General features: G+C 39.9%; 1 protein-coding gene and 1 non-coding gene across 2 annotated transcripts in view; one reads left to right on the top strand and one right to left on the bottom strand.

The window, feature by feature from the left end:
- The window catches only part of Gpc3 (glypican 3), a 338,287-nt gene that overhangs the window by 184,027 nt on the left and 128,888 nt on the right, over nucleotides 1-25,372 (top strand). The window contains exon 3 of the mRNA XM_021153008.2: nucleotides 4,389-5,083. Coding sequence (XP_021008667.1) covers nucleotides 4,389-5,083 — 695 coding nt within the window. The remainder of the gene's footprint in view (nucleotides 1-4,388; nucleotides 5,084-25,372) is intronic.
- LOC147004806 (small nucleolar RNA SNORA17) lies at nucleotides 19,243-19,372 on the bottom strand. Its single transcript, XR_015047213.1, has one exon. It is a non-coding gene; the product is annotated as a small nucleolar RNA SNORA17 (small nucleolar RNA).

Raw genomic sequence — 25,372 nt, 5'->3', positions numbered from 1 at the left:
CCTTATTTAGTATTGTCAATTGTATGACTTTTAACCATTCTCATGCCTGTGCAATAGCATCTAATTATGACTGTAATTTTTAATTTCCTAAAGATGTATGGTATTGAGAATCTTTGTTTAAGACTTGTGACTCTTTGTCGGGGAGGCAGCTGTTCAGCTATTTTGCCTGTTTTCCAACAGGGTTGTTGGTTTTATTACTGTTGAATTTTATTTTTATTTATATATTCATTTATCTATGCATTCACTCGTTCATTTAATGGTGCTTTGAATATAACCCAGTCTGGCACCTCAGGAGTTTGTAACTTGTTTGTGTGTATACATATATGAATGTCTGCTTTTTGAGTCCATGGACTAGAAATATTACCCGTGTGGACCATATCACCTCTGAGCCTCAGTTTCCTCCCCAGTAAAATAAAACAAAACTCATGCGTCTGTGTCACAGTTAAAAGGAGGGTAGATTTAAGCATGTTTACCATGGATTCTGTAGGTGCCTGGGAAGATTAATTCTCTTTTTCCATCCAAGTACCTGTACTTGAAAGTAAGGCTTGCTTTCCATCCAAGCCATCATGAAGTATTCACCCTTGTAACATAAAAATGGAATCTCATAAAGTCGTGCCTATCCTTGCAGTGCTGGGAAAACTGCTTTGAAAAAGAACAGTTTTCTATAACAATTGCTTATTCTCCAGACCTTGAAAGGGATTCCATGCTTCATCTATTTTTCTTGTCTTTTAACCCCAAGTATATTCTCATATGCTCAGCTGTCTACCAAGAAGGCAAATAAAAGCCCATTTCTTTTAGTGTACGTCTGAATTCAGGGACACCATATACTAAGGATAGCCATTCTGCTGCTGTGACAGACTATATATCTTGGGGGTACATAAGTAGAAGAGGTTTTTGAACCATTTAAAGAAAGTCTCTACACTTCCCCCATGAAAGTATATCTGGAGAACTGTGTCTATCATTGTGCATCAAAAGTTAAGAGGAATACTGATAACTAGCATCTGTGGTGATCAGGATGGTAATGAAAACCTTTAGAAATCTAGGGACTGAACTGGTGAGGTCCCTAAGCCTCTTGCCAAGCCTGATGACTTGAGTTTGATGTTGATTCCCAGAACTCAGATGGTGGAATGTGAGAACTGATTTCCATAAGTTGTCCTCTGACCTCCACAAGCATGCCACAGCACATGTGTATACACACACATGCATATGTATGCACAGGAAGTCAATAAAAATGCAAGAACAAAAGGAAAATGGAAACTTTTCTTTTCTTGGTACATTATCTCAGTTTATTAAATCCATTGATTTCCATCCGTAGATTATAAAGTCGGTGGATGTTCTGGGGACAAATTCTTCATGATGGCTCTGATTCCACTAGATTTGCTCTAGTGTTGAGTGAATACAACTCTTCACTTCATCCAAGGAAAGAGAAAGAGGGAAATCATCTCTAGCTAAAGTACACATGATTATTAGACTATGTTGTCAATGGACTTACACTTCCTTGCATTTACATTCCTACCCTTGACTTTATTTCTTGAACCCTCAAGAGACTTAAGAAGGCCAAGAATCACTTTTCACCTAGCATTGCTTCCTATGAGGCCCAGTGAACCCTTTTCTTGAGCCCGTGTATTTTGGTGATAAGGAAGTGAGAGAACTGGGCAAAATCCAGAGCTGCACTAAGTTTGTTCTGACATGTAGACTCTGCTGTCTACAGCACACGAAAGCTAGATGTTCAGTATGGACCTCAGCCCTTTCCCCCTGCAGTATGTGTTGTTGTTTCTGTAGATGAGTTCACAATCTTCTGTAATTTTCTTTTTCTATTGATCCTGCAGTAATGGCAACAGACCTTTTATTGGTAGGAGAATCTGTGGGGCTTTCCTTCCGTGTGTCTTGTATATTAGAGAATGAGTGTATCACAATTCAGGTAAACTTCGCTTCCCCCAGAATTCATTTCAGAGTGGCCTAGATGATGGAGCTCTTTAGGGGTAACCTGTCTGCAAAGCAGCCTTCTCCCGTTTCTTACTTCCTGCTGCCCCAAGGCAAAGTTGAAAGTGCCGCTCCGTTTTATTGGTCTTCGGATTTCAATTTCTTCTGGTACATTTTTGTTCAGAGATGAGTGAGTTGGTGGGAAAATGATGAGTTGAAAATAGAACTTAACTTTCTACAAAGATTTTTGAGAAGGCGTTGTAGACTCTTAAGTTTGAGGGCAGCTAGAGAGTACCCATCACTTAGAGACACTGGTTAGAACTGATTATGTCTACCTTGCAACTGTGTCACCTTGGGGAAATATGTCCATTCTACTGAGACTCAGTTTCATTGTCTATTAAATCAGAGTTGATAATACCAGATTCAGAAGGTTGTTATTAAAAAAAAAAGTGACCACCAAAATGTTCTTTTAAGTGACTTGTAATCTTCTATATTGCCTGTAAATGTTTCTTTTTGAGATAAGGGCTCACTATGTAACCTTGACTAATCGGGGATTCCCTGTGTAGATCACACTGGCCTTGAATTTGGAGCAGTTCTGCAGCCTCTGTTTCCCAAATGTTTGTATTATAAAAGTGAGCCACTGTGCTTGGCTACTTGTGGATAATTCTGAGACAAGAATGGTTCATCAGTGATCTGCCCACAGCACCTAGCAAGCCTAATATGTAATGCTATATTTCTACCTAAAATTAAAATGAGTAAATAATGTAGAATATCAAATTTTCTGATGGTTTTAAACAATTGAGTGACTGGCCCTTTGCATTGGGCTAGGTGACTACATAGCTGCATTCAACATACAGATTCAGGGATGGAGAGGAAAGTAACAAGTGTAGCTAGGAAGACTGTTATAAGGTAAAGTTTCTCCAAATCATTTACTTCTAAACAAAAGACAGCAAACAAGTGAGCATGTAGTGATTGACAGCAAGGAAAATTTTGCTCTAGCATCACAAAGTTGCAAAATGGAAGGGATCAGGAAACACTAGTATCTCTCAGTGGTACAAAAACCGTCCTCAGACCAATAGCCAGTCCACATATTCTCAGAAACCTTTGTAGATGGCTAAGTTCTAATTTAAATTCATTTTTGGTCTCTCGTGGCTTTGGAAACTCTTTCGAATTACACTGGCAACTCTCCAACAGCGCTGGGCATGTGATGAGCTCCAGGGAAGATGCTAAGGAATGAGTTCTACCTTGTGAGGGATCTAGGGCAGATGGCAGTGGTTCAGTCTAGAGCTCACTTCTGCCACAGATGACTGAAATGTTGGGCTAAGTGATCCCAAGGAATACAGTCTCTCTAGTAGTCTGGAGGTAGTAATAATTTGAATTTTCAAGGCTCATGAATTGGCATCATTTTGAGTACATCTGTCATGGACCCTTACATTTTGGAAGGAACTGGATGTACTAAGGTAAAATATCAGGAAACTCGACTAGTTTTTTTTTTTTTTAACTCTTTCATTTGTTTTTTAAAAAATCTTTTGTTGTGATTTTTTTTCCTTTTCACATATAATTGTGACACTCCAGTTATTTGTGACAACATGTATCTAGAATATTTTGATTTGGGGAAAATGAGATGGCACATTACTACTTTATTTTTCTCAAAGCAGTGACAGTAATTGGGCTTTATGCCATGGGGCTGAAGCAGCAGATGTAATCTTGAATTTGAGGTCTCTGTAGACTGGATGAGGCTTTCAAGCCATGTGGAGTTGAACTTACGAGAGGAGCTTAGCGGTTATCCTTCCAGATGTTCAGCTTGCAGTTACTGTCAGTAGCAAATGTATAGATAAGCGTATGGATTGTTCTTTCAAGCCAGATACCCATTCAGTGAATAAATACCTTTTCCAGTCCTGGCAATCTGTCAGATAATTCCGTTTAAAGTTATTTGGAGAAAGTCTACCCAAAATAATTAAATTTTGTTTATCTTTTGTTCTTGTCTAATAACTTGCTTCTCCTCTGAGTTTGAACAGGCTTGAGTTGTTATGTGAGTTTATATAGTGTACGGTCCGTTTTGAAATATTTATCTCTGTCTAAAAATGAAATGTCATTAAATATAATCTTTTAACTGAGTGAATCAATGAAAGAAAAAGAAAATTTCTCTTTTAGCCAATTTTTAATCAATATTTTCATGTAAGGCTGAAATGTTAACTGAATTCTGGCAGTTGTCATTTGAAATACAGTTTGTATGTTTAAGAATTTATGTGTACATCAAGGTTTAGACTTCATACTCAGAAAGGAAAATTGACTTACAGTAGCAAGGAACTATAGAAATATAATTAATACCAGCAATGAATGTGAGTCAATTATTTAAGGCAAATGGATCTTAATCCCCAAAACAACAGAGACATATCAAATTCATTTATATCCTGGATTTCATGGTTTAATTTTGGGGCATGTCTTTTTCTCTTATTTTACAGAGGCCTTTGAAATTGTTGTTCGCCATGCCAAGAACTACACCAACGCCATGTTCAAGAATAACTACCCCAGCCTGACTCCACAAGCTTTTGAGTTTGTCGGTGAATTTTTCACAGACGTGTCTCTCTACATCTTGGGTTCTGATATCAACGTGGATGATATGGTCAATGAATTGTTCGACAGCCTCTTTCCAGTTATCTACACCCAGATGATGAACCCAGGCCTGCCTGAGTCAGTCTTAGACATCAACGAGTGCCTCCGAGGAGCAAGACGCGACCTGAAAGTATTTGGCAGTTTCCCCAAGCTTATTATGACCCAGGTTTCCAAGTCACTGCAAGTCACTCGAATCTTCCTTCAAGCCCTGAATCTCGGAATTGAAGTCATCAACACTACCGACCACCTCAAGTTTAGTAAGGACTGTGGCCGTATGCTTACCCGAATGTGGTACTGCTCTTACTGCCAGGGACTGATGATGGTTAAGCCTTGCGGTGGTTATTGCAATGTGGTCATGCAAGGCTGTATGGCTGGTGTGGTGGAGATCGACAAGTACTGGAGAGAATACATTCTGTCTCTTGAAGAGCTCGTGAATGGCATGTACAGAATCTATGACATGGAGAATGTGCTGCTCGGCCTCTTTTCTACCATCCATGATTCCATCCAGTATGTGCAGAAGAATGGAGGCAAGCTGACCACCACCGTAAGTATCAGTCTTCAGGTTTCAAAGGAGCTGTCCTTCATTGTGGTGGTGGGTGGGGTGATCTCTCCAGCAACAGATACTGTTAGAAAAATAGAGAAAGGAAAAACAACAAGCAAGTGAGAATGCAGATGGCCTGAACGAACTCTCCGAGATAGACAGAATGTTAAAACTACAGGCTATAGAGTTGTAATACTAGATCTAGCTCCACATACTTCTTTGCTGCCAAGTATTGGGAACGAATTTTATCTTTATGAGTTTTATGTTTAGAGTTCATGAAAAAAGAATAGCTTGTATTTGAGACATGTAGCATCTGCGTGGTATATGGTAAGTCTTTATTAAACATTAGCTGTTATTGTTGTTATCAGGATCCTTGTGGGAGTATTTCCTCTCTCTTATAAACAAGGAAACTGAAGCTTAGTGCACTGTATGTTGCACAGCGACATCCAGTTCTGTAGTTAGCAGAAGAGACATGATTCGGAAACTGCATTTTTGATTTAGTTATCATCACCTTCTATTCTGACTTCACTCTGTGGTCTTCATCGCGTACATCACATTGCCATTCTGAAGGGAATGTAAAATACAACTTAAAGACAAGAGAGTCAGTGTCTACTGACTAAACCCACAAGAGAACATAAGAAAAGCATCTGTTCTCCCCATTCATGTTTGCAGCCTTAATTATACCAGTTTACAACTGATAGGATTTGTAATGCGAGAAGGGCAGTTTTGCAAGGGCAGTAGCAGCTTGCTTGGCTTGGAGGATATTCTGTCAGAGAACCGCAAGAGAAAACCACTTGTGATGTAGAACAGAACATACAGCCAAGAGCTTCCAGCTATGTTCTTTTAAGACAAAAATTCTCCACTGCTTCCAGCTCCATAGGAAGACATGCCAGAGCAGTACAATATACTACTATTGTTAAGCTCCTGCTCACATCTCCAATGCGAGATATATATATATATATATCAGCCATCCATGAGATGGGTCTCAGTAGTGTACCCATTGCACATAGGAGGGATGAAGATTAGAGAGTGTAAGTACTTTCCAAGATCTCCAAAAGTTTTCTACGGTAGGAGTGGTGATTCAAACCCAGGCCTTGCTGGCCTTGTTGACTCCTGCTCTTAACTTTCCTCCAGTACATTGCTGTGTAGTCTGAGCTATTACTTAACCAGAATGTTGAGAGCAGCATGGGCTAGTTAGCCTTGTCTTTAAAATCTGGAAGTGCAAGTGATTGGGGTAATTGGTTTCTTTGGTGAATTAAACTAGGAGGGAGGACAGAAATGATACAACCCTCAGCACGGCCACTTACGGAGCTGCTCTAATTGCCCCATTCACAGGGTTGGCCATTTAAAACCCATTTCCTGAGAAAATATTTTATAGTAAAATGAACAGAAATGCCCTATCTAACGATGGTGTTCTTCGATGGCTAATTATTCCCTTGACTGCTTTATAATTTGAGGCCATATTCTGGGGCCTTATGCAAAAGTAAATTGCACAGAACTAGAAAAATGAAAAGTAAGTGCATTCATATGTTCATTTACTAGCATTGATCGAAGGTCCACTGTGAGTCCCACCCCAACCAAGGACATCAGGGCGTGAGGATATGTACAGTAAGAGGAAAATAGACTACTTTAATGGCAAGATGTATGAGTATTTAAAGGTTATCCATGCACATTTTTTTGAACGTAGCATCTTCCTCCCCCAGTACTTTTAAAAACAAAAGGATAAAGTTTTGAGTGTGCAAGTGACACATCCCCTTAGTCCCAGTCCTCAAGGACTAGGGCACAAGGATTGTGAGTTTGAATAGATAGTCCTGACTAATCTTAGACTCAGTCTCCAACAACAAACAAAAAGAGAAGGAAAACAAAAGAAAAGAGAAGAAACAATTGGGAAACAGAACTATACACACTGTTTTTATAATGTCTCGGCATGCAGATTTGTTGAGTGAACATTTATCAACATCTGCTTTCTGCAGGAACTTTATCAGGTGCTAGGGATCCATAGCCTCCCAAGACAGTTCTGAAGACTTGACATATCACAGTTTCACTGGTAGATGGACCTGCAACTGAATAAATTCCACTATAATGAACATTTTGCTGTGATATGAATGTTGGAAAGGCAGTGTGAAAATTGAGCTAGTCTAATCCCATTTCAAAATGAAGAAATAAAGCCTCCAGAGGCATATCCAAAGTTTTTTAGCTAAGAAAAGAGCCAGAAGCAGAGTCCAAGATATTCTTCTGCTGCAATCTAATATTCTTTCTGCCATATCACTCTGTTCCCCAGTAGATCCTTCCAGACTTTCACTGTAAAAGTACCATTAGGATTTTGCAAAGACATAAATTGCATAGTTATTTCAGGCTTTCAGACTGGCTACATTTTAGGTGTGTGTACACATAAGCGTGTGCTCACACATATACCTAATATACAGTAGAGGGAGTACATTTTGTGTCATTATCGTTCAGGAGGAAAGGCCTTGGCTGTCAGGAGGTGCTCAGTGATGCAGTCCCTTTCTGTTTTGGCCATTAAGGGCCTGATTGCTCCCAGCTCCCATATAGTTATGAGAGCGTGAAGTCTGCCATCCCCTGGGAATGCTTGAACTAAGCCAGAAAGCATATGTATGCTGCCTCGTTGCTGTTATATGATCACCAAGACTAAGTTGTCTGCATCACCTGGTAGCGATTAGGGAATCACTGGCTGGGTGTACTCCAGACCACACTCTGTACAGTCTACAAAGCAGGCAGGGCTCTTTATTAGGGTGAGGAGAACTATGGGTTTGACAGACTGAAGCACTCTGTTCATGTGGACAAACCCACAGACAGAATCCCTCAAACCAAGAGCTGGTTGAAAATTAAATGTTAACAAGATTCTGCAGGAGCACCCTCACTTCCTTGTGTTAACAAGATGGGAATGTCCCACTGTAGAACCTTGCCTACGGGCAGTTGGGCTGAGGTTTCTCTTTAACATTATGCCATTTCTGAGCTGTGGGGGTGGGGCAGCTTTCTTGACGAGCTATCTAAGGGATGGCATGAGGAGTCCATACAAGGATGTTGTCCAGTTGTGCTGGGGTTGGTTGCTATGATCCATCTCACATCCTGAAGGTGAGTTTGGCCTTCTACATAGGTATGACAATCTTAGACTTTCGTAAGTATAGATTGTTGGTGTTTTAGTTCCTCCAAGAATGGTTCTCAATCCTGTAGACTGCCAGGTGAAGGCATGTGGGCAAATATTGGGGTCTTATGACTCACAGCGCCCCTGAATGTAGCAAATGTTCAGCTCCTCAAATTGACTCATCTCTCAGTCAATGGGAGAACTTGTTTGCCGCTATGTCAGATGTTGTTAAATGAATTGTTAGGTTTAGAAAAATGCGAGTACTCACTAAGCCCCAGTCCAAACTGCTAAAAGTGCCCAGCGAATAATGATTTTTCCTTACACTTTTTAAAGATTTGCTTTTACTATTTTTAATGATGTATATGTGTATTCATGTGCATGTATATGCATGTGAATGCAGGTCCTCTTGGAAGGTACACACATGGGACCCCCTGGAGCTGGAGTTAAGTGTTTATGTAGGTGCTGGGAACTAAGAGAACTAAGGTCCTCTGAAAGAGCAGCAAGTATCCTTAACCTCTGAGCTTTTTCTCCAGTCCATTTATACTTTAACTTTTATTACTGGTGAATGAACTCAAAGAATCACATGTGCCAAGAAAGTGTTCTATCACAGAGCCATAACCCCTGCTCCATACACTTATTTTAGAGTATGATTGACTGATACTATTTTATTATAAATAAATTGAATAAAAATGCAAATAAATGAGTAAAAGATACCTGTATGCATATGTACAAGGGCCAGGGAACAAAAAGTGGAGGAGACAGACGTCTGTACTGAAAAGGTCCCTCCAAAAGGTATTAATAATAATAGCTCCATTCCGATCTTCAAATGGATTGATTGCATATCTTGCCCCAAAGTGAGCACTGATCCTTTGATTGTACTTGGGTAAAAATTTATCAGCATGTTATTGAATTCCACATTTTATACCTTGAACTAAATATAGAATGCATTTACTTTCAGCACTGCTGATTACCATGGCTTCTTTTTTTCATAATACAGAGAATGGAGTCCAGCTTTGTGTATATGTTGGGCAACCACTCTACCATTCACAGCCCCTGTAAAACGTATTTAAAACATCTATAGTTTTTGTCTCAGAGTCACCTTGATTGCCATTACCATATATCCACATGTAGATTATGTGTATTTCATGTACAACTCTCTCATCTGTTATATGTCTGGCGTTTATTCCTCTCCCAGAATAGTTGCCAAAACTTTCTGTAGCTAATCTCATTGACTTGTCTTTAGTCCCTAATGGAATTGCTCATATACTCTTTTGTTGTTGTTTATTTCCAAGAATGTAACTTAATTACAGCATTTCTCCCTTCCCTTTCCTCCCATATACCCCACCCTGCTCTCCTTAAAGTTAAATGCTCTTATCCTCTTGCTTGGCTGCTGGTAGTTTTCTTTTTCCATATTTGCTAGTGTACTTTGCTGACTCTCCTTATCATGCTCCTGGGTTTAGGGTTTCCTGGCCCACAATTTTACTACCTTTGACTTAGACCGTTTCACTGAAAGTTGTACAAAATTGCAAACCTTTCTTTGTATCACCACCCTTTCTCCCTTTCTTCTGTCATTGTGACTCACTTTGGTACTCCCTGGAAGAGAGTCTGCAAATGTCTATTACACATTTCATCATGCAAGCTGTGTGCTGGACACTGAGCATCATCAAGAGGGTAGGGAAGCTGAGCATAGAAGATTCTTTTGCTCCATTTAGGGCTCACTAAGCCAGCAGGTCTCAGAACTCAGATTCAGAGCTGGGCCTGTCTGCCTCCCAAGTTCTTGCTTGTTACCATGACTCTATATTGCTCTCTCAAACACTTCCATTCTCTATTCACTAGAATCTTCGTTCCCCAAACGCAGCCTAAATTGGTTTTTTATTATATTATTTAATATCCTGTATTACTCCCTACTGTTTTTCCAGCTGCACAATCAATTTTTGAATTCATTCTCTCTCCATGGAGACTCTTGCTCTACTATTTCCCAATGAAGAACTAAAAGACATGAGGTTGTTTTTTCCCCCCTTTTCTCTTTTCCTATTCCTAACACTTAAAGGAACAGAATAGTTTCTAAGAGAATATTTGTATAAGCTCTACCTGTTAGTATTGTCAATGGTGAAAACTCTATTAAATTCTACCTGCACTGTTGAGTCCCCACTCACTGGAACAACAGATAGCCATCTTGGTTTTTGCAGTGATGGAACTCAGGGCCTTGTGCATGTTAAGTATTTGCTCCGACACAGAGCTGAATCACCAGCTAGCCCCAAAGACAGTTTTCACGCTATCTGGTATTTATTCTGAATATCGAATTATATTCAGGCGTCTACTTTGGCCTTTCCTTAGGTAGTAACTTTGCCTACTGAGAGCCTAACCTATGCCAATATCTGGCCACACCCATTTCTTTGGCTATAATGTTTGAAGAAGCAATACAGTCAGTATTTAATCCTGGATGGTAGGAAGTTTGGAGGCAGATTCTCCCTTTGAGCTGCAATAATAATTCACTGTCAAATTCGTGCATTTTCCTGTCTGTGTGAGTGACTGTAAGTCGTCAGAATTTCCAAGATTAGCCTTACCTTTCGTCTCTGCCTTTGAAGGCTGAGGCCATTTCTCAGATGTCAGTTTGTCCGAGCCTCTCTCCTTGTCCGCTATCACTGGACCGTCATTTTTCAGTCTCAGACAGAGATACCTTCTCTGAATTCATAGAAGCTGCTCTCCGTTCTGAAGGGATTTAGAAGTGATAAATCCAGCAACTATCTCAGTACCTCATTAATGTCTGCAGGCCAGCATCGGAAACTGCAATAAGCAATATTATTCAAATGAGGTTCATTTCAGACATGACAGAAAATTTACATTCTGTCATCTTTTTTTTTTTTTAACATTCACAATAAATATAGTGTTAGTGGTTGCTATCGGACAAAGGTGGTGGTTTGGTCTCTTGTTCTGATTTGAGGATTCATTCACAGACTGGCACTGAACATATGGTCCTACTGTCTCAGCCTGAGAAAGGTTAAACATAGATGACCTAATTATTGAAAGACTGACTACAAAGGAAGAATTGACACTATTGAGTGTTAATTTCACAGGAACTTTCCAAAACTAATCATATGAAGAAAGCTTTTGAATGTTTCATCCTGATGTAGATTCTAGGTTACTTTAGGCGATAAAATAGGCTCTCTGCAAACTAGCATTGTTTGCCTTTACTTAGGTGAGGGACAGTGTGATGTTGAGAGTTGCTCTTTCTTGCTGTCTCTGGGAATATGTTTCTAAATCTCTTTTCCATGATCAATGAACTGATAAGATGAGAATATGCTCTCAACAACTGTGGCAAGTCTGGGATTTCTCCTCAGTTGCAAGCTAATACGTTGGTCAACTGCCATTTTACAGAAGCCAGTTAAAGGCATGAGTTAAAGGCAGAGCCATTGATTTCTCCCAGCAATGGTGGTAACCAGAGGATCAGCATTTGTGTCCGATTCCCTAGCCTCAGTTGCCATGGGTCAAGGCAGAGAGGGCTGGATAACACCTGCAAACACAATGCAGTGCTTTCCTAGAGAGCATTTTCAGCCTAGAGAACTCAAATGTATCCTTAGCACTACAAGAATAAAACCAAGCAAAAGCGTGATCTGTTGGTCTAATGGCTAGATTCTCAACATTGCTCCTGGGTAACTTATTTCCCATCACTGCTAGTGCTCACTTCTCTGAGCGGAGACACTGTAGCATCCAAGCTACACAGACACTACATAAAGATACTTGGAAGAGATAGTTTGCAGGAAACAGTGGTCAATGTTTCCATTTGTTGCTACCTTTGGATGATGGCAAGACCCTCGCAAGTTCTTGATGCCTTTGGAGGATCAAACCAAGGAGATAGAAACTAAAGAACAACTAGTTCAGCTTTGTCTGGTTACCCATAAAGCAGCTTATGTGCTGCCTGTTGGAGCATAGCCAAAGGTACACACAAAGACCTAAACTAGTGACAGTGTTAGCCATTCAGAGAATAAAAACCTTTCTAAAGGAGCACTTGATAGTGTTGCTTTTCATTAGCAGTAAAACTCTATTGTTTTGGTCTTCCAACTCTCTCTCTCTCTCTCTCTCTCTCTCTCTCTCTCTCTCTCTCTCTCTCTCTCTCTCTCTCTGCAGTTATCTTTTCCTATCCTGTTTTTTGAGGATACAGTGTTATAAGTTTTCTATTGCTACACAAGCTGGGGAAGTTATTTCCTTTATTGCACTTAAAAGGTGGCAGATGTGATAACCACAGGGTAGTTAGCTGACACTTATCCATGTCTCCTGGTAGTGACAGGGAGAACGGATTTATTCCCAAAAGATATTAAGTAAGGGTGGATAATTCAAGGCCATTTGCCCAAGAGAGCAGAAGTTAAGAAAGATACCCCCATGGCCCAACATTATAAGGGCCCATGTGCTCCCAGGGTGACAGTGAATGAGTACAAACTGCCTATTTCAAATGCTGGCTGCTCAGGGAGTCAGAAGCTGGTGAAAGCAGCCTTTACATTATGAAGGCAGAATAGCCTCTGGATATTTATTCATTACAAAAGCCGAAAAGCCTCAGAATTCACAGTGTGGTTCCTCTGCTATGCCTTTTCCTTTGCCTGGAGTTAAAGTCTCTCTTGGCAAATGGAGTGCCAGTCATTCACTAATGATGCCCCCACCCCATCCCCTACACAAGGTACCTTGGCCCATTAACCTCTTAGGTCTGTGCATTTTGCTCTTGCTCAGGTATTCAGGCCAAAGTTCTTTCTACCTTGACTCTCTTCTCCAAAAGGCAAGCCTCATCCCCCCACCCCACCCTCAAAATTGGAAAACTGAACAATTCTGGCCATCTTGGAAGCTGGTTTTAAACAGGTAGGACAGTAGAGGAGTCATTTCCTTAAGGTAGTGAGCAATTGCAATGCTTCAGATAAAAAAAAAAAAGTTACAGAGCCAACAGGAGGTGAGTCTGCAGCAGTATCATCCAGTGTACTTCGGCCTTTTGGAGACCAAGTGCAACCTCATCCCTCTCAGCTGCCCAGCCTGGCTGAGTGCTGAGCTCCCTGCAGTGCTGTGGCCCTTCCTGTTTTCTGTTCTTTTCTGTGTTGTATGTGTGTGTTGTGGGGGTGGCTATCAATGGGGTAAAACAAGTGAGTTTTGTTTCTGTGAAAGTGCAGATTTCATCATATCCTTTCAACAATGTCCCTTTGGGATGTGCACGATCCTGCAATGCTGTTTTCCTGCTTTCTGTGGGGTCTGAGGTGGGGGAAGGAAAGAGCCAGTGCTGCCCCCTTATTACCCAATTTAGTTCCTTTCTGAAGAATATTCAGAAAGCGAATTAAGTTTGCCTATTCATTCCACTTAGAATGCCTGAACCAGAGAAAATAGGAAGCAGAGTCATTATATTTGGGTGCTGTCTATTATCATTTACTGACTCAGACTCTAGCTAAGCCTTTCTGCTTTTTTACAGATAATTAATTTTGTTCTAAATGTAGGGAAGAATGATTATAATCAGTATGTTTGTATTTTCAGCTACAAATAGAGCCTATCAAAGATGTGTAGAACAAATAAACCCTATAAAATATGCAGCCCCAGCCCTGCTTGAAGTTAATGTGCTATCTCTTTTTCAAAAGGAAACATACATATACACACGCAGACACATGCATAGATATGATTTTTAAAGTTCTTCTTGCTTTTCTTTCACAGTTAATAGATAGGGTGCTCTTTTTTAACTCAAGCCTGTGCTGTGAATTATATTTATCATCAAATCTCATGTAGCAGAGCTGAAGGAGACTTTGATTTGGTGCAGAAATCAAGTTGTCAACATACACACATTTCTCAGTTGGAGATGCGAATTTCCCTTATTATTCTCCCAGGAAACTAGGAGCGGTCTGATCCCACGAGCACAGTGTTTCTGAAAGAGGATGCAGTGTGCACTGTTCTCCCCATATCTCCAGCTAAGCCCTAGTCTGAGCCCATCCCTTCTCACCCTCTTTTAGGATTATATAGTACTCGCATTCATTCAGTCCCTATTCTGTGTTTAAAGGGGACCCTATTTCTGCTTCTGCTAGTATACAAGTACATTGGTTCTATTGAAAAACAATCTCAAGTGTTAACTACTATATTCTTCAAAATAACCTGTTGTTGGAGTTATGGTTCTAATAAACCCATATATAATACATACCCAAAAAAAAAATAAAATAAAAAGAAAGAAAGAAAAGCAATCTATGTCTCTTGAGAAATTCTTATTTGCCAGAAAAAAAAAACCTTCTAAAAACGGAAGTAAGGTGGCTCTCAGCCAATGGTTGAGTTGTATGGAGAATCAGCTGAGTGGTATCCTGCACCTTATGAAGTCTCCTGCTATGAGAAATGTCAGATCAGAAATCAGAGTTTTTACATAGGAGCTCAGTCTTGTACTGCCATGGTCTTTTAAAAAGCAGCTTCTTAGTTTCTAGTTCTGAATGTGTACAAGAAAGAATGTGGACAGGGCAGGAGGGATGGGGAGGAGACACCAATTCTGAGAACTTGTTGTATGCCTCATGGAGATCGAAGCTCTATCTTTCCATGGATGGTCTCCTTTGGTTTATGGTAATCACGAGAAGAGAAGGATTATGGTGATTGCCATTTTCCTGGTAAAAGAACAGAGGTAAAGAGACTTGGAAGTAGGTGCTAGCTGTACAGCTGCTTCAGCTTCTATGTACAGCACGAGTCCCCAAGGTACATCCCTCACCTCTGGCAAGAACCCGTTGTAAAATATATGGTAAGGGCTAGGCCTTGGTTGTGCGCTGACTCGGTTAGTGGGAAGAAGGAAGGAAGGGAAGCCAGAAATTGCTCAGGGTCTATTCCTTCCTGCCAACTTTCTAAGTTATTATTCATCCTGTTTTCTACATATGGCCTTGAGAATTGCATGGGAACTTCCAATGGGCCTCACTTCTCTTCCTCATTTTTGTATTAATTAATCCTAATTAGATTTTTCAAAGTCTGCTTAGAGCTCAGGCTTCCCCCGGGATTGTTGCCTTTTTAATTTACCTTTTTAAAACAGAATCTGTTCTTGACGAGCTTGTTTTTTTTTTTTTTCTTAATGCTTTAAAGGTATATAGCAGCTATGTTCTCTCCCTTTCTGTTAAAATATCCATGGTGAAATATGAAGCTCTATGGCTTTCTTATTTTGCACTAAACCTTGAAATTATCATTTTTCAAATGTGGAAGGAGTTGCCTATTAAGTGGGTTTCGGAGGGATTCAACTGCTCATTCCCCCTGAACATGTCCTTATTGTAAAGTGAATGGGTGACTTGACTATAATGACCTCCTAGCTGACTTCTTTTTAGTTGTGAGCATTTTTAAATCATGTTTTAGCAGTCTTTACAAGTTTTCTAGACAAAATGTCCTTTAGACAAAATATTAGGAGCCTAAACGAAGGCCCTCAGCCTGATTAACAATATAGCAGTAAGTGTTACAATTGTGTAATCTATCCTGACAGGAGCTGGAGAATCCATGCTAGGCAGCCCACTCCTCTGAAAACGATGTCAACCTTCCTTGGATCTCAGAGGGCAAAAGAACACACTGGAGGAACTCTTTCCCTCACACATCTGTGTTTATCAAGCTTGAAAGTCTATTTCCTCCCTCGCCATTTCTCCTGAATCTGTAATGCTCTGATTAAGAAAAATTAATATGTGACTCAAAGTGCTCTCTCTTCTGAAAGGTTCCATTCAGAACTGTCACAGCTCTGGTTATTATTGGCCAGAAACTGTGTGAGATACCAGGAATGAGAAATTACAACAAAGCTTCATTTTTTCAAATTGATTTCTGAAATAGAATTGCATCATTTCCCCCGCCCTTTCCTCCTTTCCCAGTTACCCTCTGTCAAACTCCTCCCATGCCCCTACTCTCAAGTTGATAGCCTCTTATTTATTACACACACGTGCACACACACACACACACACTCACTCACTCACACATCCATTTTGTTGTGTGTGAGTATATGGTCTCAAGGCTGAGCACTCTGCACTGGACAACCAGTATGGGAACTTATCTACAGGAGAGGGTAACTCTCCTCCCAGTCCATAGTTGCATGTAGGTTGAAGGTTTTGAAATAGCAAAATGAAGCTATGCCTAATAAAGGCATACACTCAGTTTGTCCTTGCGTGGAGTACAGTAAGAAAAAGTGTATATGACTTGGAAGGATTAGCTTGAGCTTCAGGAGTTACAGGGAGAATTCTTTGCATCCCTGAGTATGTTTAATCTCCATAAACTTTAATTGTTTCATATATACATTAAGAATAAAAACACTGGGCCGGGCTTGGTGGCACACGCCTTTGATCCCAGCACTCGGGAGGCAGAGGCAGGCGGATTTCTGAGTTCGAGGCCAGCCTGGTCTACAAAGTGAGTTCCAGGACAGCCAGGGCTATACAGAGAAACCCTGTCTCGAAAAACCAAAAAATAAAAATAAAAAATAAAAACACTGACAAAAATGCCTTGCACTTAAAGGCAATGGGAAACCTCTTAAATGTAATATATGATTCACTTTACCTACTGTAAATCAAAGCAGTCTTTTCTCCCTATGTCTTCCTTTGCATGGTGGAGTATTCATCTTTTGGGTCCCCATAGTACCAGTACCATATTTACTGAGTTTCAAAGGTAAAGTTCTTTTGCTGGAAGGTATCAATATAAATATCAAGAATCTGTTTGGGGATGATAAACCAATTGGCCTGTAGAAGTATTTTTGGATTCTTTTCCTAATGTTACTATTGTTCTTTCAGATAAAGATGCTTGCCCAGGTCCTCCACAGGTTTCCTAAAGACTTCAAATCTCACTACTTGCTACATTTAGAGCTTGATGTGTCTTTAAAACAAATATATTTAGCTTCTGTAGTTATAGAACTCTTCCTCTACCTGCCTAACCCTTACCAAGAAGGGCAACCATGTTTTCCCAAATGTTAAGGTCAATTCCCAACCAAGCAGACCAACTGAACCATCTATAAATTTGCTGGATGCTCACATAGGTCTTCCCAGAGGACTCATGAGAAAAGGGCAGCAAAATGTACCTGGATCCCTGATGGGCATTGTTTGTTGGTCCATTAGTCTGTTGTTTAACATTCATCTTTTGCTGTGGCTTAGTGCTGAAATCTTCAGGAATAGGGGAGGACTCAAGCTGTGTCTATGGCTCCTTTGATTTGGGAGTGTTATTTATGTATTATAATGCTAAATTGCTTTTTACTGGGTACCACTGTTAAATGATGATTAAACTTAGGTTAGTATAAAAATGAATAGATGTCTATTATATATCTCTGGGATAATTTATTGATATCCTCTTGGTTTAAATGCTAAGCTTTTATTCTATTGCTAAAATGTCTCTTCTGTTCATAGCTACTCTGCTTACATTCTTTTCCCCTTTTATTACTTTTCTGACTTTTGGGGTTTGGGTTACCATTCTATTCTCTGATGAAAAGAAAGATTAGATACCAGATTCTCTACCCCACCCTACCCGTGGATACATTGAAATATAGGACAGAAAGAAACCATGCCTCTCCCACAATTAAAATGTAAAAGTTTTGATGCTGTAAATCTCAAATTGATCCCCGTCAAAGAAAAAATAAAGCAAAGGATGAGGAGAAAAGTAGAAAGATACAGAAACAAGAGGAGTCTGAGCCACTGTGGGTGATACTGACTGTGTAAAGACCACCTCCTCCTAAATAGCCTATTCTTTTTCATTTTGGGGGTGGGGGGAAGATGCTGAATGCTGGAAGACAATGAGACCAGTGCAGTCATCTGCATATGTTCTCTGATATCTCCCTTTATTAATTTTTCTTATTGGACTCATCATAAAAATGATTAAATGTTTCTTATCACTTGAAAATTCATTAGCCTTACCTTCATTTGTTAAAATTCCTTTTTCTTGAGATTATAATACATTGCATCATTTTCTCTTTCTGATTGCTCCCTCCAAACCCTCCCATATACCCCTCCTTGCTCTCTTTCAAATTCATGACCTATTTTTCATTAATTGTTGTTGTATAAATTTATGTACATGCATATTTTATATATATATATATATATATATATATGCCTTTACTGTTTAAAGAATTGTCATTTGTTCTTTCATCTAATTTTTGCATTTTCTTTTTCCCTCAATCCCATATCTGCTCTATTTCGAGCAGCCCATGTGTACCAGTTGCGATCTCTGACTTTCTGTTTTGCTCTTGACTCCCTTTTCCATTCCAAAATTACATTCTCACCCATTCCTGTCTGACTTTCATGGTGACTGTGGATTCAGCTTCCCATCTGATAATTCCATAGGCCTGTCGTCGAGATTACAGAGGCTCCTCACCTCTTGCCCAGATTAGGTGATTAGATTCTTGTTCTAGTGTTTGTTTCAGAGATTCTTGTCTGGGTCCCTGAACCTGCAGGTTTCCCCGAAGCTCTATCATGTCTCTGTTCCCCCTTTCATTCCTCACAAACATCTTTTGCTACAGGAGTTAGACCTCCCAGTGCCAAGAGACAACCAGAATCATCACCAACACCCAGCATAGCCAGCTCTCCTGGTTCTTCATCTTGAACTTTGAAGAGAGAATGCAAAAGGGAAAAAGAAAGACTCATTAAATGTAATATTCAAGATAAAATGCAAATTTCAAGAGGCTGCAAGTGAGGATGTCTATTTGGGAGCTTTACTCTGCCAAATGAAAGCAGCTAGTGGATAAAAAGAAAACAAATCTATCAGTCCAGCAGCCAGGAAGGCTTAACACAGACAGGAAAGACATTTCCTTGTTTTATCTTTTCAAGCCAGAGTAAGGAGATTTAATTGGTTAACGGTGGGAAAACAGCCAACAGTCTAGGAAGGTGAGAGCTAAAACATGGGGAACTATGCAAAGGGAGTCCAAAACTTTCTGTTCCTGTTAGAAAAACAGAAAAAAAAACAAAAAACAAATACAAAGTAGGTACCTATGTGGCATCTGTGAGTTCTGGGATCAAAGGAAAGATCTATAAATACTTCAAGATGTTTGCTTTGTACTGCTTGGCTAATTGGACAAATGAGAAATCAACTTACAGGGGATTGTGAAACACTTCAGTGTATAAATATAGATAATAGTGCAGCCTGAAATATATACAGGTGTCCATAAACTAAGACACTGATCACAGACTCAGAACTTCGCTTTTCTGGCCTGTCTCATGGCATTTTTGTAAGCTCCGGTTCTTTTCCTTCCGGGATGCTCCAGGAAGCACTTCCCAATTCCCAAGGATGCCTTCTAGGAGCTCCAGAGGGAAATGCTGCCCTTAAGCTGGGACCTTTGTGTGTTTCTGTTTTTCTTTCTGTTATCAACTCCATTTTCTCCTGTCTGGTCCTGCAGCCTTTTCCATTCTCTTGATCTTTCTTTTTTTCTTACCTGATATTAAAGTGTAAAGTATTTTTTTTCTTATTTTTCTTCAAGTTGTCTTCTTCCTCTTACATTTAAATCAGAGAGAGATTTTGGAAAGATCTCTAAAGATCTAGCCTTGTTTCTTCACTTTTATGATGAGGAAACTGAAGCATATGATCAGAAAAAGGTGTTTGCCAAAGATGTATCAGTTTAAGGCAAACCAGGGCAAAAATCTCTGGCTTCTGCCCATCAGTCTAGTATTGTTTGCACTGTATCACCCATCTCTTTCAATGATTCTGTCTCCTTCTACCTAAAATACTCAAGCTGGCGTCTGAAGTAACTTCCTGATTTGCTTTGTGTTCTGATTGTAGAATTCCCAGAGATCACAATAGGCACATCATTACTATAGATTTCAGCACACTGGGCATTATGAGTATTTTTCTGTGAAGAACAGAAATAAAATAGGCAGAGGATGAAATTCCATGCCAAGATAGTTTTGCATCTGTGTTGCCTGAGAAATATTTGATGAGGAGAGAATCAAGTATAAATACGCAATTGAGGCAAAGATGTGGTGGTACTATTCACGATAGCAGTGGTGAATAGAAACTGTTAAAACAGTCTGCTCTCTTCCTCTTCCAACTTGGGCACACATCTAAGCATAGCAATGAAAAACTGTTGCTCAAAATGTGTTTCAGTTACAGTCAATTAAAGGTCAGCAGGTGTAATTTACATGTAATGGATAGGCAAGAATAAAAGCTATCTGTTGGGCCGTGAGGAATAAATTCCATTTCATTTGCAATGCATGCTGCAAGGGCTTTTGAAAATGCATGATGCGATCACTGTTGTTATTTTTTAGAAAGCATTTTCCCAGGTTGGTGTCTCAGCCTGTTTCATTCTCTTGTTTGCATGCATGCCATCGTCATTAGTACAATTGAATTATTGAATGACCTGCATTGGTACGCTGGTAGGCTGCTTGATTGAGCCTATCTTTATCATGGAAATCAGAGAACACTTTTAACCTTGTTAGAGTTCCACTGTATCATTGATTAATATATAAAGAAAGACATAAATTTCACAGTGAGCTATTTATTCCTAGACCATCTTGTGAAAGCAGTTTGGGTGATGTTATAGAAACTTTCTTCATACCTTTGTCAGGCTGACACTAATGATCATGATTATTTCTGAGACTTTCAAAGTGTCAGTGTTAATTAAATGAGTGCTTAAAATATAGATAGAAATGAACATTTAAGTGGTTTTCTTAAGTGTTTGACAGTGTGTATGAACATTCTTTTGTTACCTAGTTACTTTCAGAGAACAGATTTCATTTGATAAGGGTTTTTCCTCTAGTAGCAAATACTTGGCTAAGTGGATGAGCCAATGTTATCAAGGTCACAATTTCACACAGATATTCAGTGAGTATTTTAATACGTTCTGTACCAAGTATTATGGATCTCTATAATAGAAGCTGCTAACACCTGCTCTCAAAAAGACTTCCTAATCTAGTGAGGGATACAGTGACCAAAAGAGAAATCGGTCAATGCACAATATTACAGCAACATAGACAGCAACGGGCATTACCCAGCCACACTTGAGAAGGTCAGAAAAGGTGTCCTAGGGGAGTTGTTCACCACCACAACAAGCAAAGGGTCTTTAAGAAATACATAGCAGGTGTTGGAAGACAACAGAACCTTAGGGCTTGACTAGAAACTGGGGAATAATACTGGAAGAAGGTTTTCTTTCTGTGATTCAGGGCCCATTCAATAGCCCTGATAATATATCTTAAGCCACCCGGGTCCTGGAACCTTACAAGAACTCTGGAAAGAAAGGCTTTTTTTTTTCTTTTTTTAAAAAAAAATGTTGCCTTTTCTCCAGCTACTTTGGCAGCAAGCAGTCCCCAGCACGGCTGGAAAGATCAGCCAACTCACACTGAACCTGCCTTGTACATACAGAGGGAGTTTGAGGAGAAGGAATTTGAATGCTTGGTAGGGCCTAGACTAGTTATAGAAAATCAAGACAAAAAGTAAAACCTGGTTCTAATGAAACCAATTCTATAAAAATGTATCACTGCTTTTAGATTGCTATTAGTGGAGTGTAGAACTCATTAAGAGACCTGAGCATCATTAATAATTTTCCTACTTGAGTTTTATGAGTACTGTTTCCTTTAAAAGCTCTCATGAAAGCCCTGTAGAAGAGCTAATGTGGAGCTTTTCAATGTATTGCTCTTCGAGTCTCAGGTTCTAGTTAAGCATAAATTGCCTACAAATAACTAATTGCCAGCTTCCACAGGAAAATGTGCTTGTCTCGGGATGCATTCACAATTTTAAAAACCAGGCTATAGCCAATCATTATTTTTGATAAACATTGCTAAGGAAGATGTTAATTCAAAGAGACGACTAAATTGTTTCATAGGCTTTAAGGTACTTGGAAGAGATTTGGACAAACTCAGAGTGGGGCATGACAGGGGTGCAGGGGGTGCAAACTCAGGACCTTGTGTTTTCTAGACAAATGGCACATGCCTTTCTCTGGAGATGGTTTTGAATAAACTCACTCATTGTCAGTAGCAGAGATTCATATAATGAGTTCTGGTGTACACTTGAGGGTAGTATATCCTGGAAGGAAATTACTTATGTTTCCTATTTATATAGCCCCTTCTAGTCCTCTTCTTTTTCTCTGCCTCCTCCCTCCTTTCATTGCTTTTTTCTTCCTCTCTCTTCTTCCCCATCTCTGTCCCTCAAGGAAAATGCACAATGGAAGACAAATGATTCCCATTTCATTGGACAGGAAAAGCTGCTACTAAGTGGTTTGTCTCTAGCAACAGATGTTTGTTTGTCCAGGAAGTGAAGCCAAAGGGATCTCTATTGCCCCACGGGCCACTGTTTGCATGTGGGGAGAACTGGAGGCAACCTCACACTTTTCCTTTGCCTTTAGGAGAGGTTGCAGGAATCAAAGTGGAAATGCAATAAAACTTTCAGAAGCCAATAAATAGAACCTAGAAGGCGTGCTTCTCTGGGGATGGGAAGGCTCCATATGTCACTTTCATGTTTTTAATCTAAAGGCCAAGGCTTCACTAGACTGTAGGAATAAGGATTTGCTTTGTAGAGATTTTCATTGAAATGGCAAATGTCTTTTCTTTAACTATTTCTCATGCATTGCTCTCTGATCAGAAAACAAATAAGTACAAAGCAAAATGCCCTTAAGAAATGTTAGAAAACATACGGTTTCTAAGAAGAAGCAATACTTTCAACACTGGGCTCCTGGGAACCACTGGAACCCAGGCTATTGGTTACAACACTCCTTTCAAGACCCTTAGAAATCCTTAGTATAATCCAATTGTTTCACCAACAAGGAAATGAGAAGTTCGGATAGAGTAGAGGAATCATGAGACAGCCACGACATCAAATAGTTGGGAGAGAGTTAGTTAAGAAGTGCCCTAATGATTTTAGTAAGTTACAGGATAGGATGTAGTAAAGAGAAGAGACCATGAAAAGCAATGGCTGCTTATTAAGTGTCTTTTCTAGGTGGCTTCCTTCCTAGCATTTCTGTCTGTGTTCTTTCACATAATCTTCACCTTAGCCTCATAAAGCAGAGCTGCTTCCCCCCCCCCACACACACACACATTTTTCTGGATGAGATGCAGAGAATTAGAGAAACAAAGTAATTCTTCCTCTTTAACAAGAAGCAGGAGAAGTGAGACCAAGCAGCAATCTTTCTGGAGCTTAAGTTAGACACCTTGCTGCCTGTCCACATTTCCAAGTATTTAACCCAGGAAAAACTCCACGAGTATACATTTTAGATATGAAGGCAATAAATACAAAGATCAGGAGATCAGGAGATAAGGACGCTAGGTCTGGAGGGAGACTCTGACAAGGAGAACGTGTCTGTACCTAGCACAGTGGTAAAGTACAAGCCCATCCAGGTAGAATGTGTCTTCTTTGGATGTATGGTGGGAGCCAGTAGAAAGATCCATGAACATGGAGGTAGAGGAGTTGGGGAAAGAAGTTGTGTTTGAACACAGAGAATCAAAAGTAGGAAGGTAGAGAGATGACAGGCATGTGGCAGCCTGGAGAGAGAGAGAGAGAGAGAGAGAGAGAGAGAGAGAGAGAGAGAGAGAGAGAGTCAGACAAGAGGATGGAGGGATTGGGGATTGTATATCAGATGAGTAAGTTAGGAAAGTGAATGACTAGGCAATACAGGAAAAAAAAACACTCCAGAGAGTTCTTCCCAACCTGGTTCGCTTTCTCGACATTTATATGAGGGATATTTTTATGACATGATCTAGATGACTGAATACTAATTCCTTGCTGACATTGTTTCTTCTTTTGTATGTCTTTACGATCTTTATTGAATTCTTTGCTTTTTGAATGTTTATGATGACTCATTAATTTGGATTCCCTTGCCTGGAGTTGATATTTGAAACAGTGTCCTAAGGGGCCCTACCCAGTGTCCTTTTGCAGAGCAGTAATAACCTGAATGCTACTGTGTTCTTTTGTTACCATACTGGCAATGTTCAAATCAAAAGCATCCATTTTCTGATTCATGTATGTTATTAGCTACAGTTGGGTGGCAAGACGTGAGTCAGATACTATTTTATATATTAGTGAAGCCTAGATAAGAAAACAGAGAATGAAGAGATCGCCTTTATTAAAAAAAAGACAGCTTTTACTATGTCTCTTAGCACATGCAGTGAGGTTTTAATGAAACTGAATGGATAGAGTGCTCATGTGTCTGGCTTTAGTCCCCCTCTTTTGGCGCCAGATGCATGTGATTTCATGTTTCTAGCAAGAGAGATGTGCTGCTTTGTCAGTTAATCAAAAGTTGTTAAAGAAAAGTCAATACAAAGGAGGCTAATCATCATGCTGTCTTTTCCTTGTGACTGTAGGACTTCTGGTGTGTTGGTTACTTGTTCTCTGTGGCAGCATTACCTACAGTAGTACTGGTGCCCTTTCTGTAAAGGGTGAGAATCTCATTTTCTCTCTCTTCCTTGTGATAAAAGACTGGAGACTAACTCCTTGGAAAAGCTGGAAGAATATTAACACCAACTATGTATAGGCAAGCATCACTTTTCTCCCTCTCTTCTTTAGGCATGTTCACAGTAATTCATTTCTTTGTCCCACTTGTCCTCCTCCAAACCCATGTCTTTGATGCCTTGTGCTCATTCCCTATAAATCGACTTCAAAATGAAGTAATTTGATTCTGCAAGTGGAGCAGTGGGTTTCATGCGTCCCTAGCCCAAATGGGACTTTGCAATGCCATCTAACCCATGAAACCATGCTAACTCTACCTATCAATCTTTCCTAACCAAGGGCACTTGTTTGGTGCAAGCAACCCCTACATGATGCTATCGGAAGGATTTGCTTCTTTATTGAATGTACCTTTCCTCGGGAAGAAACTTGCTTAGAAAATTCTCTTGTAAGAGGCTAGATGATTTGTGCAAGTTGCCACACTGACATTATTTCTAGCTGCAATATTCTGGTCATCATTTGAAATCAATAGAAGACTGTATGGCCTGAATCTCACATCTCACCCAGCTTCCAGAGGTGATGTGTTCTCCTAATACATTGCAGCCCCACTGCTCCGATGGGGCCTCTCATCCCCCGCCCCCAGGCATAGCCTCCAAGTTGCTTATTTTACAATACTGTTTTTCATGTCCAAATGTTCAATTATGAAGCCTTTCTAAGACTATAGCCCAGAGAACTAGGTCGCCGTGTGGGTGTCGCACATTTTATTATGGCTGCTGAAATATCTCCAGAGACAAAAATGGCAGGATGATGGGAAAGGGTAACTCGAAATTACTTCCCAGTCTTTTATGGTTTTGCTCTGAGGTCTGTAGAATTTTAAGATGCTGCAATTGGAGGTGATC

Source organism: Mus caroli, unplaced genomic scaffold, assembly GCF_978045245.1.
Source record: "Mus caroli unplaced genomic scaffold, Mus_caroli_1 scaffold_5, whole genome shotgun sequence".
Lineage (NCBI taxonomy): Eukaryota > Metazoa > Chordata > Mammalia > Rodentia > Muridae > Mus > Mus caroli.
This window is presented reverse-complemented; position numbering and strand designations above follow the sequence as displayed.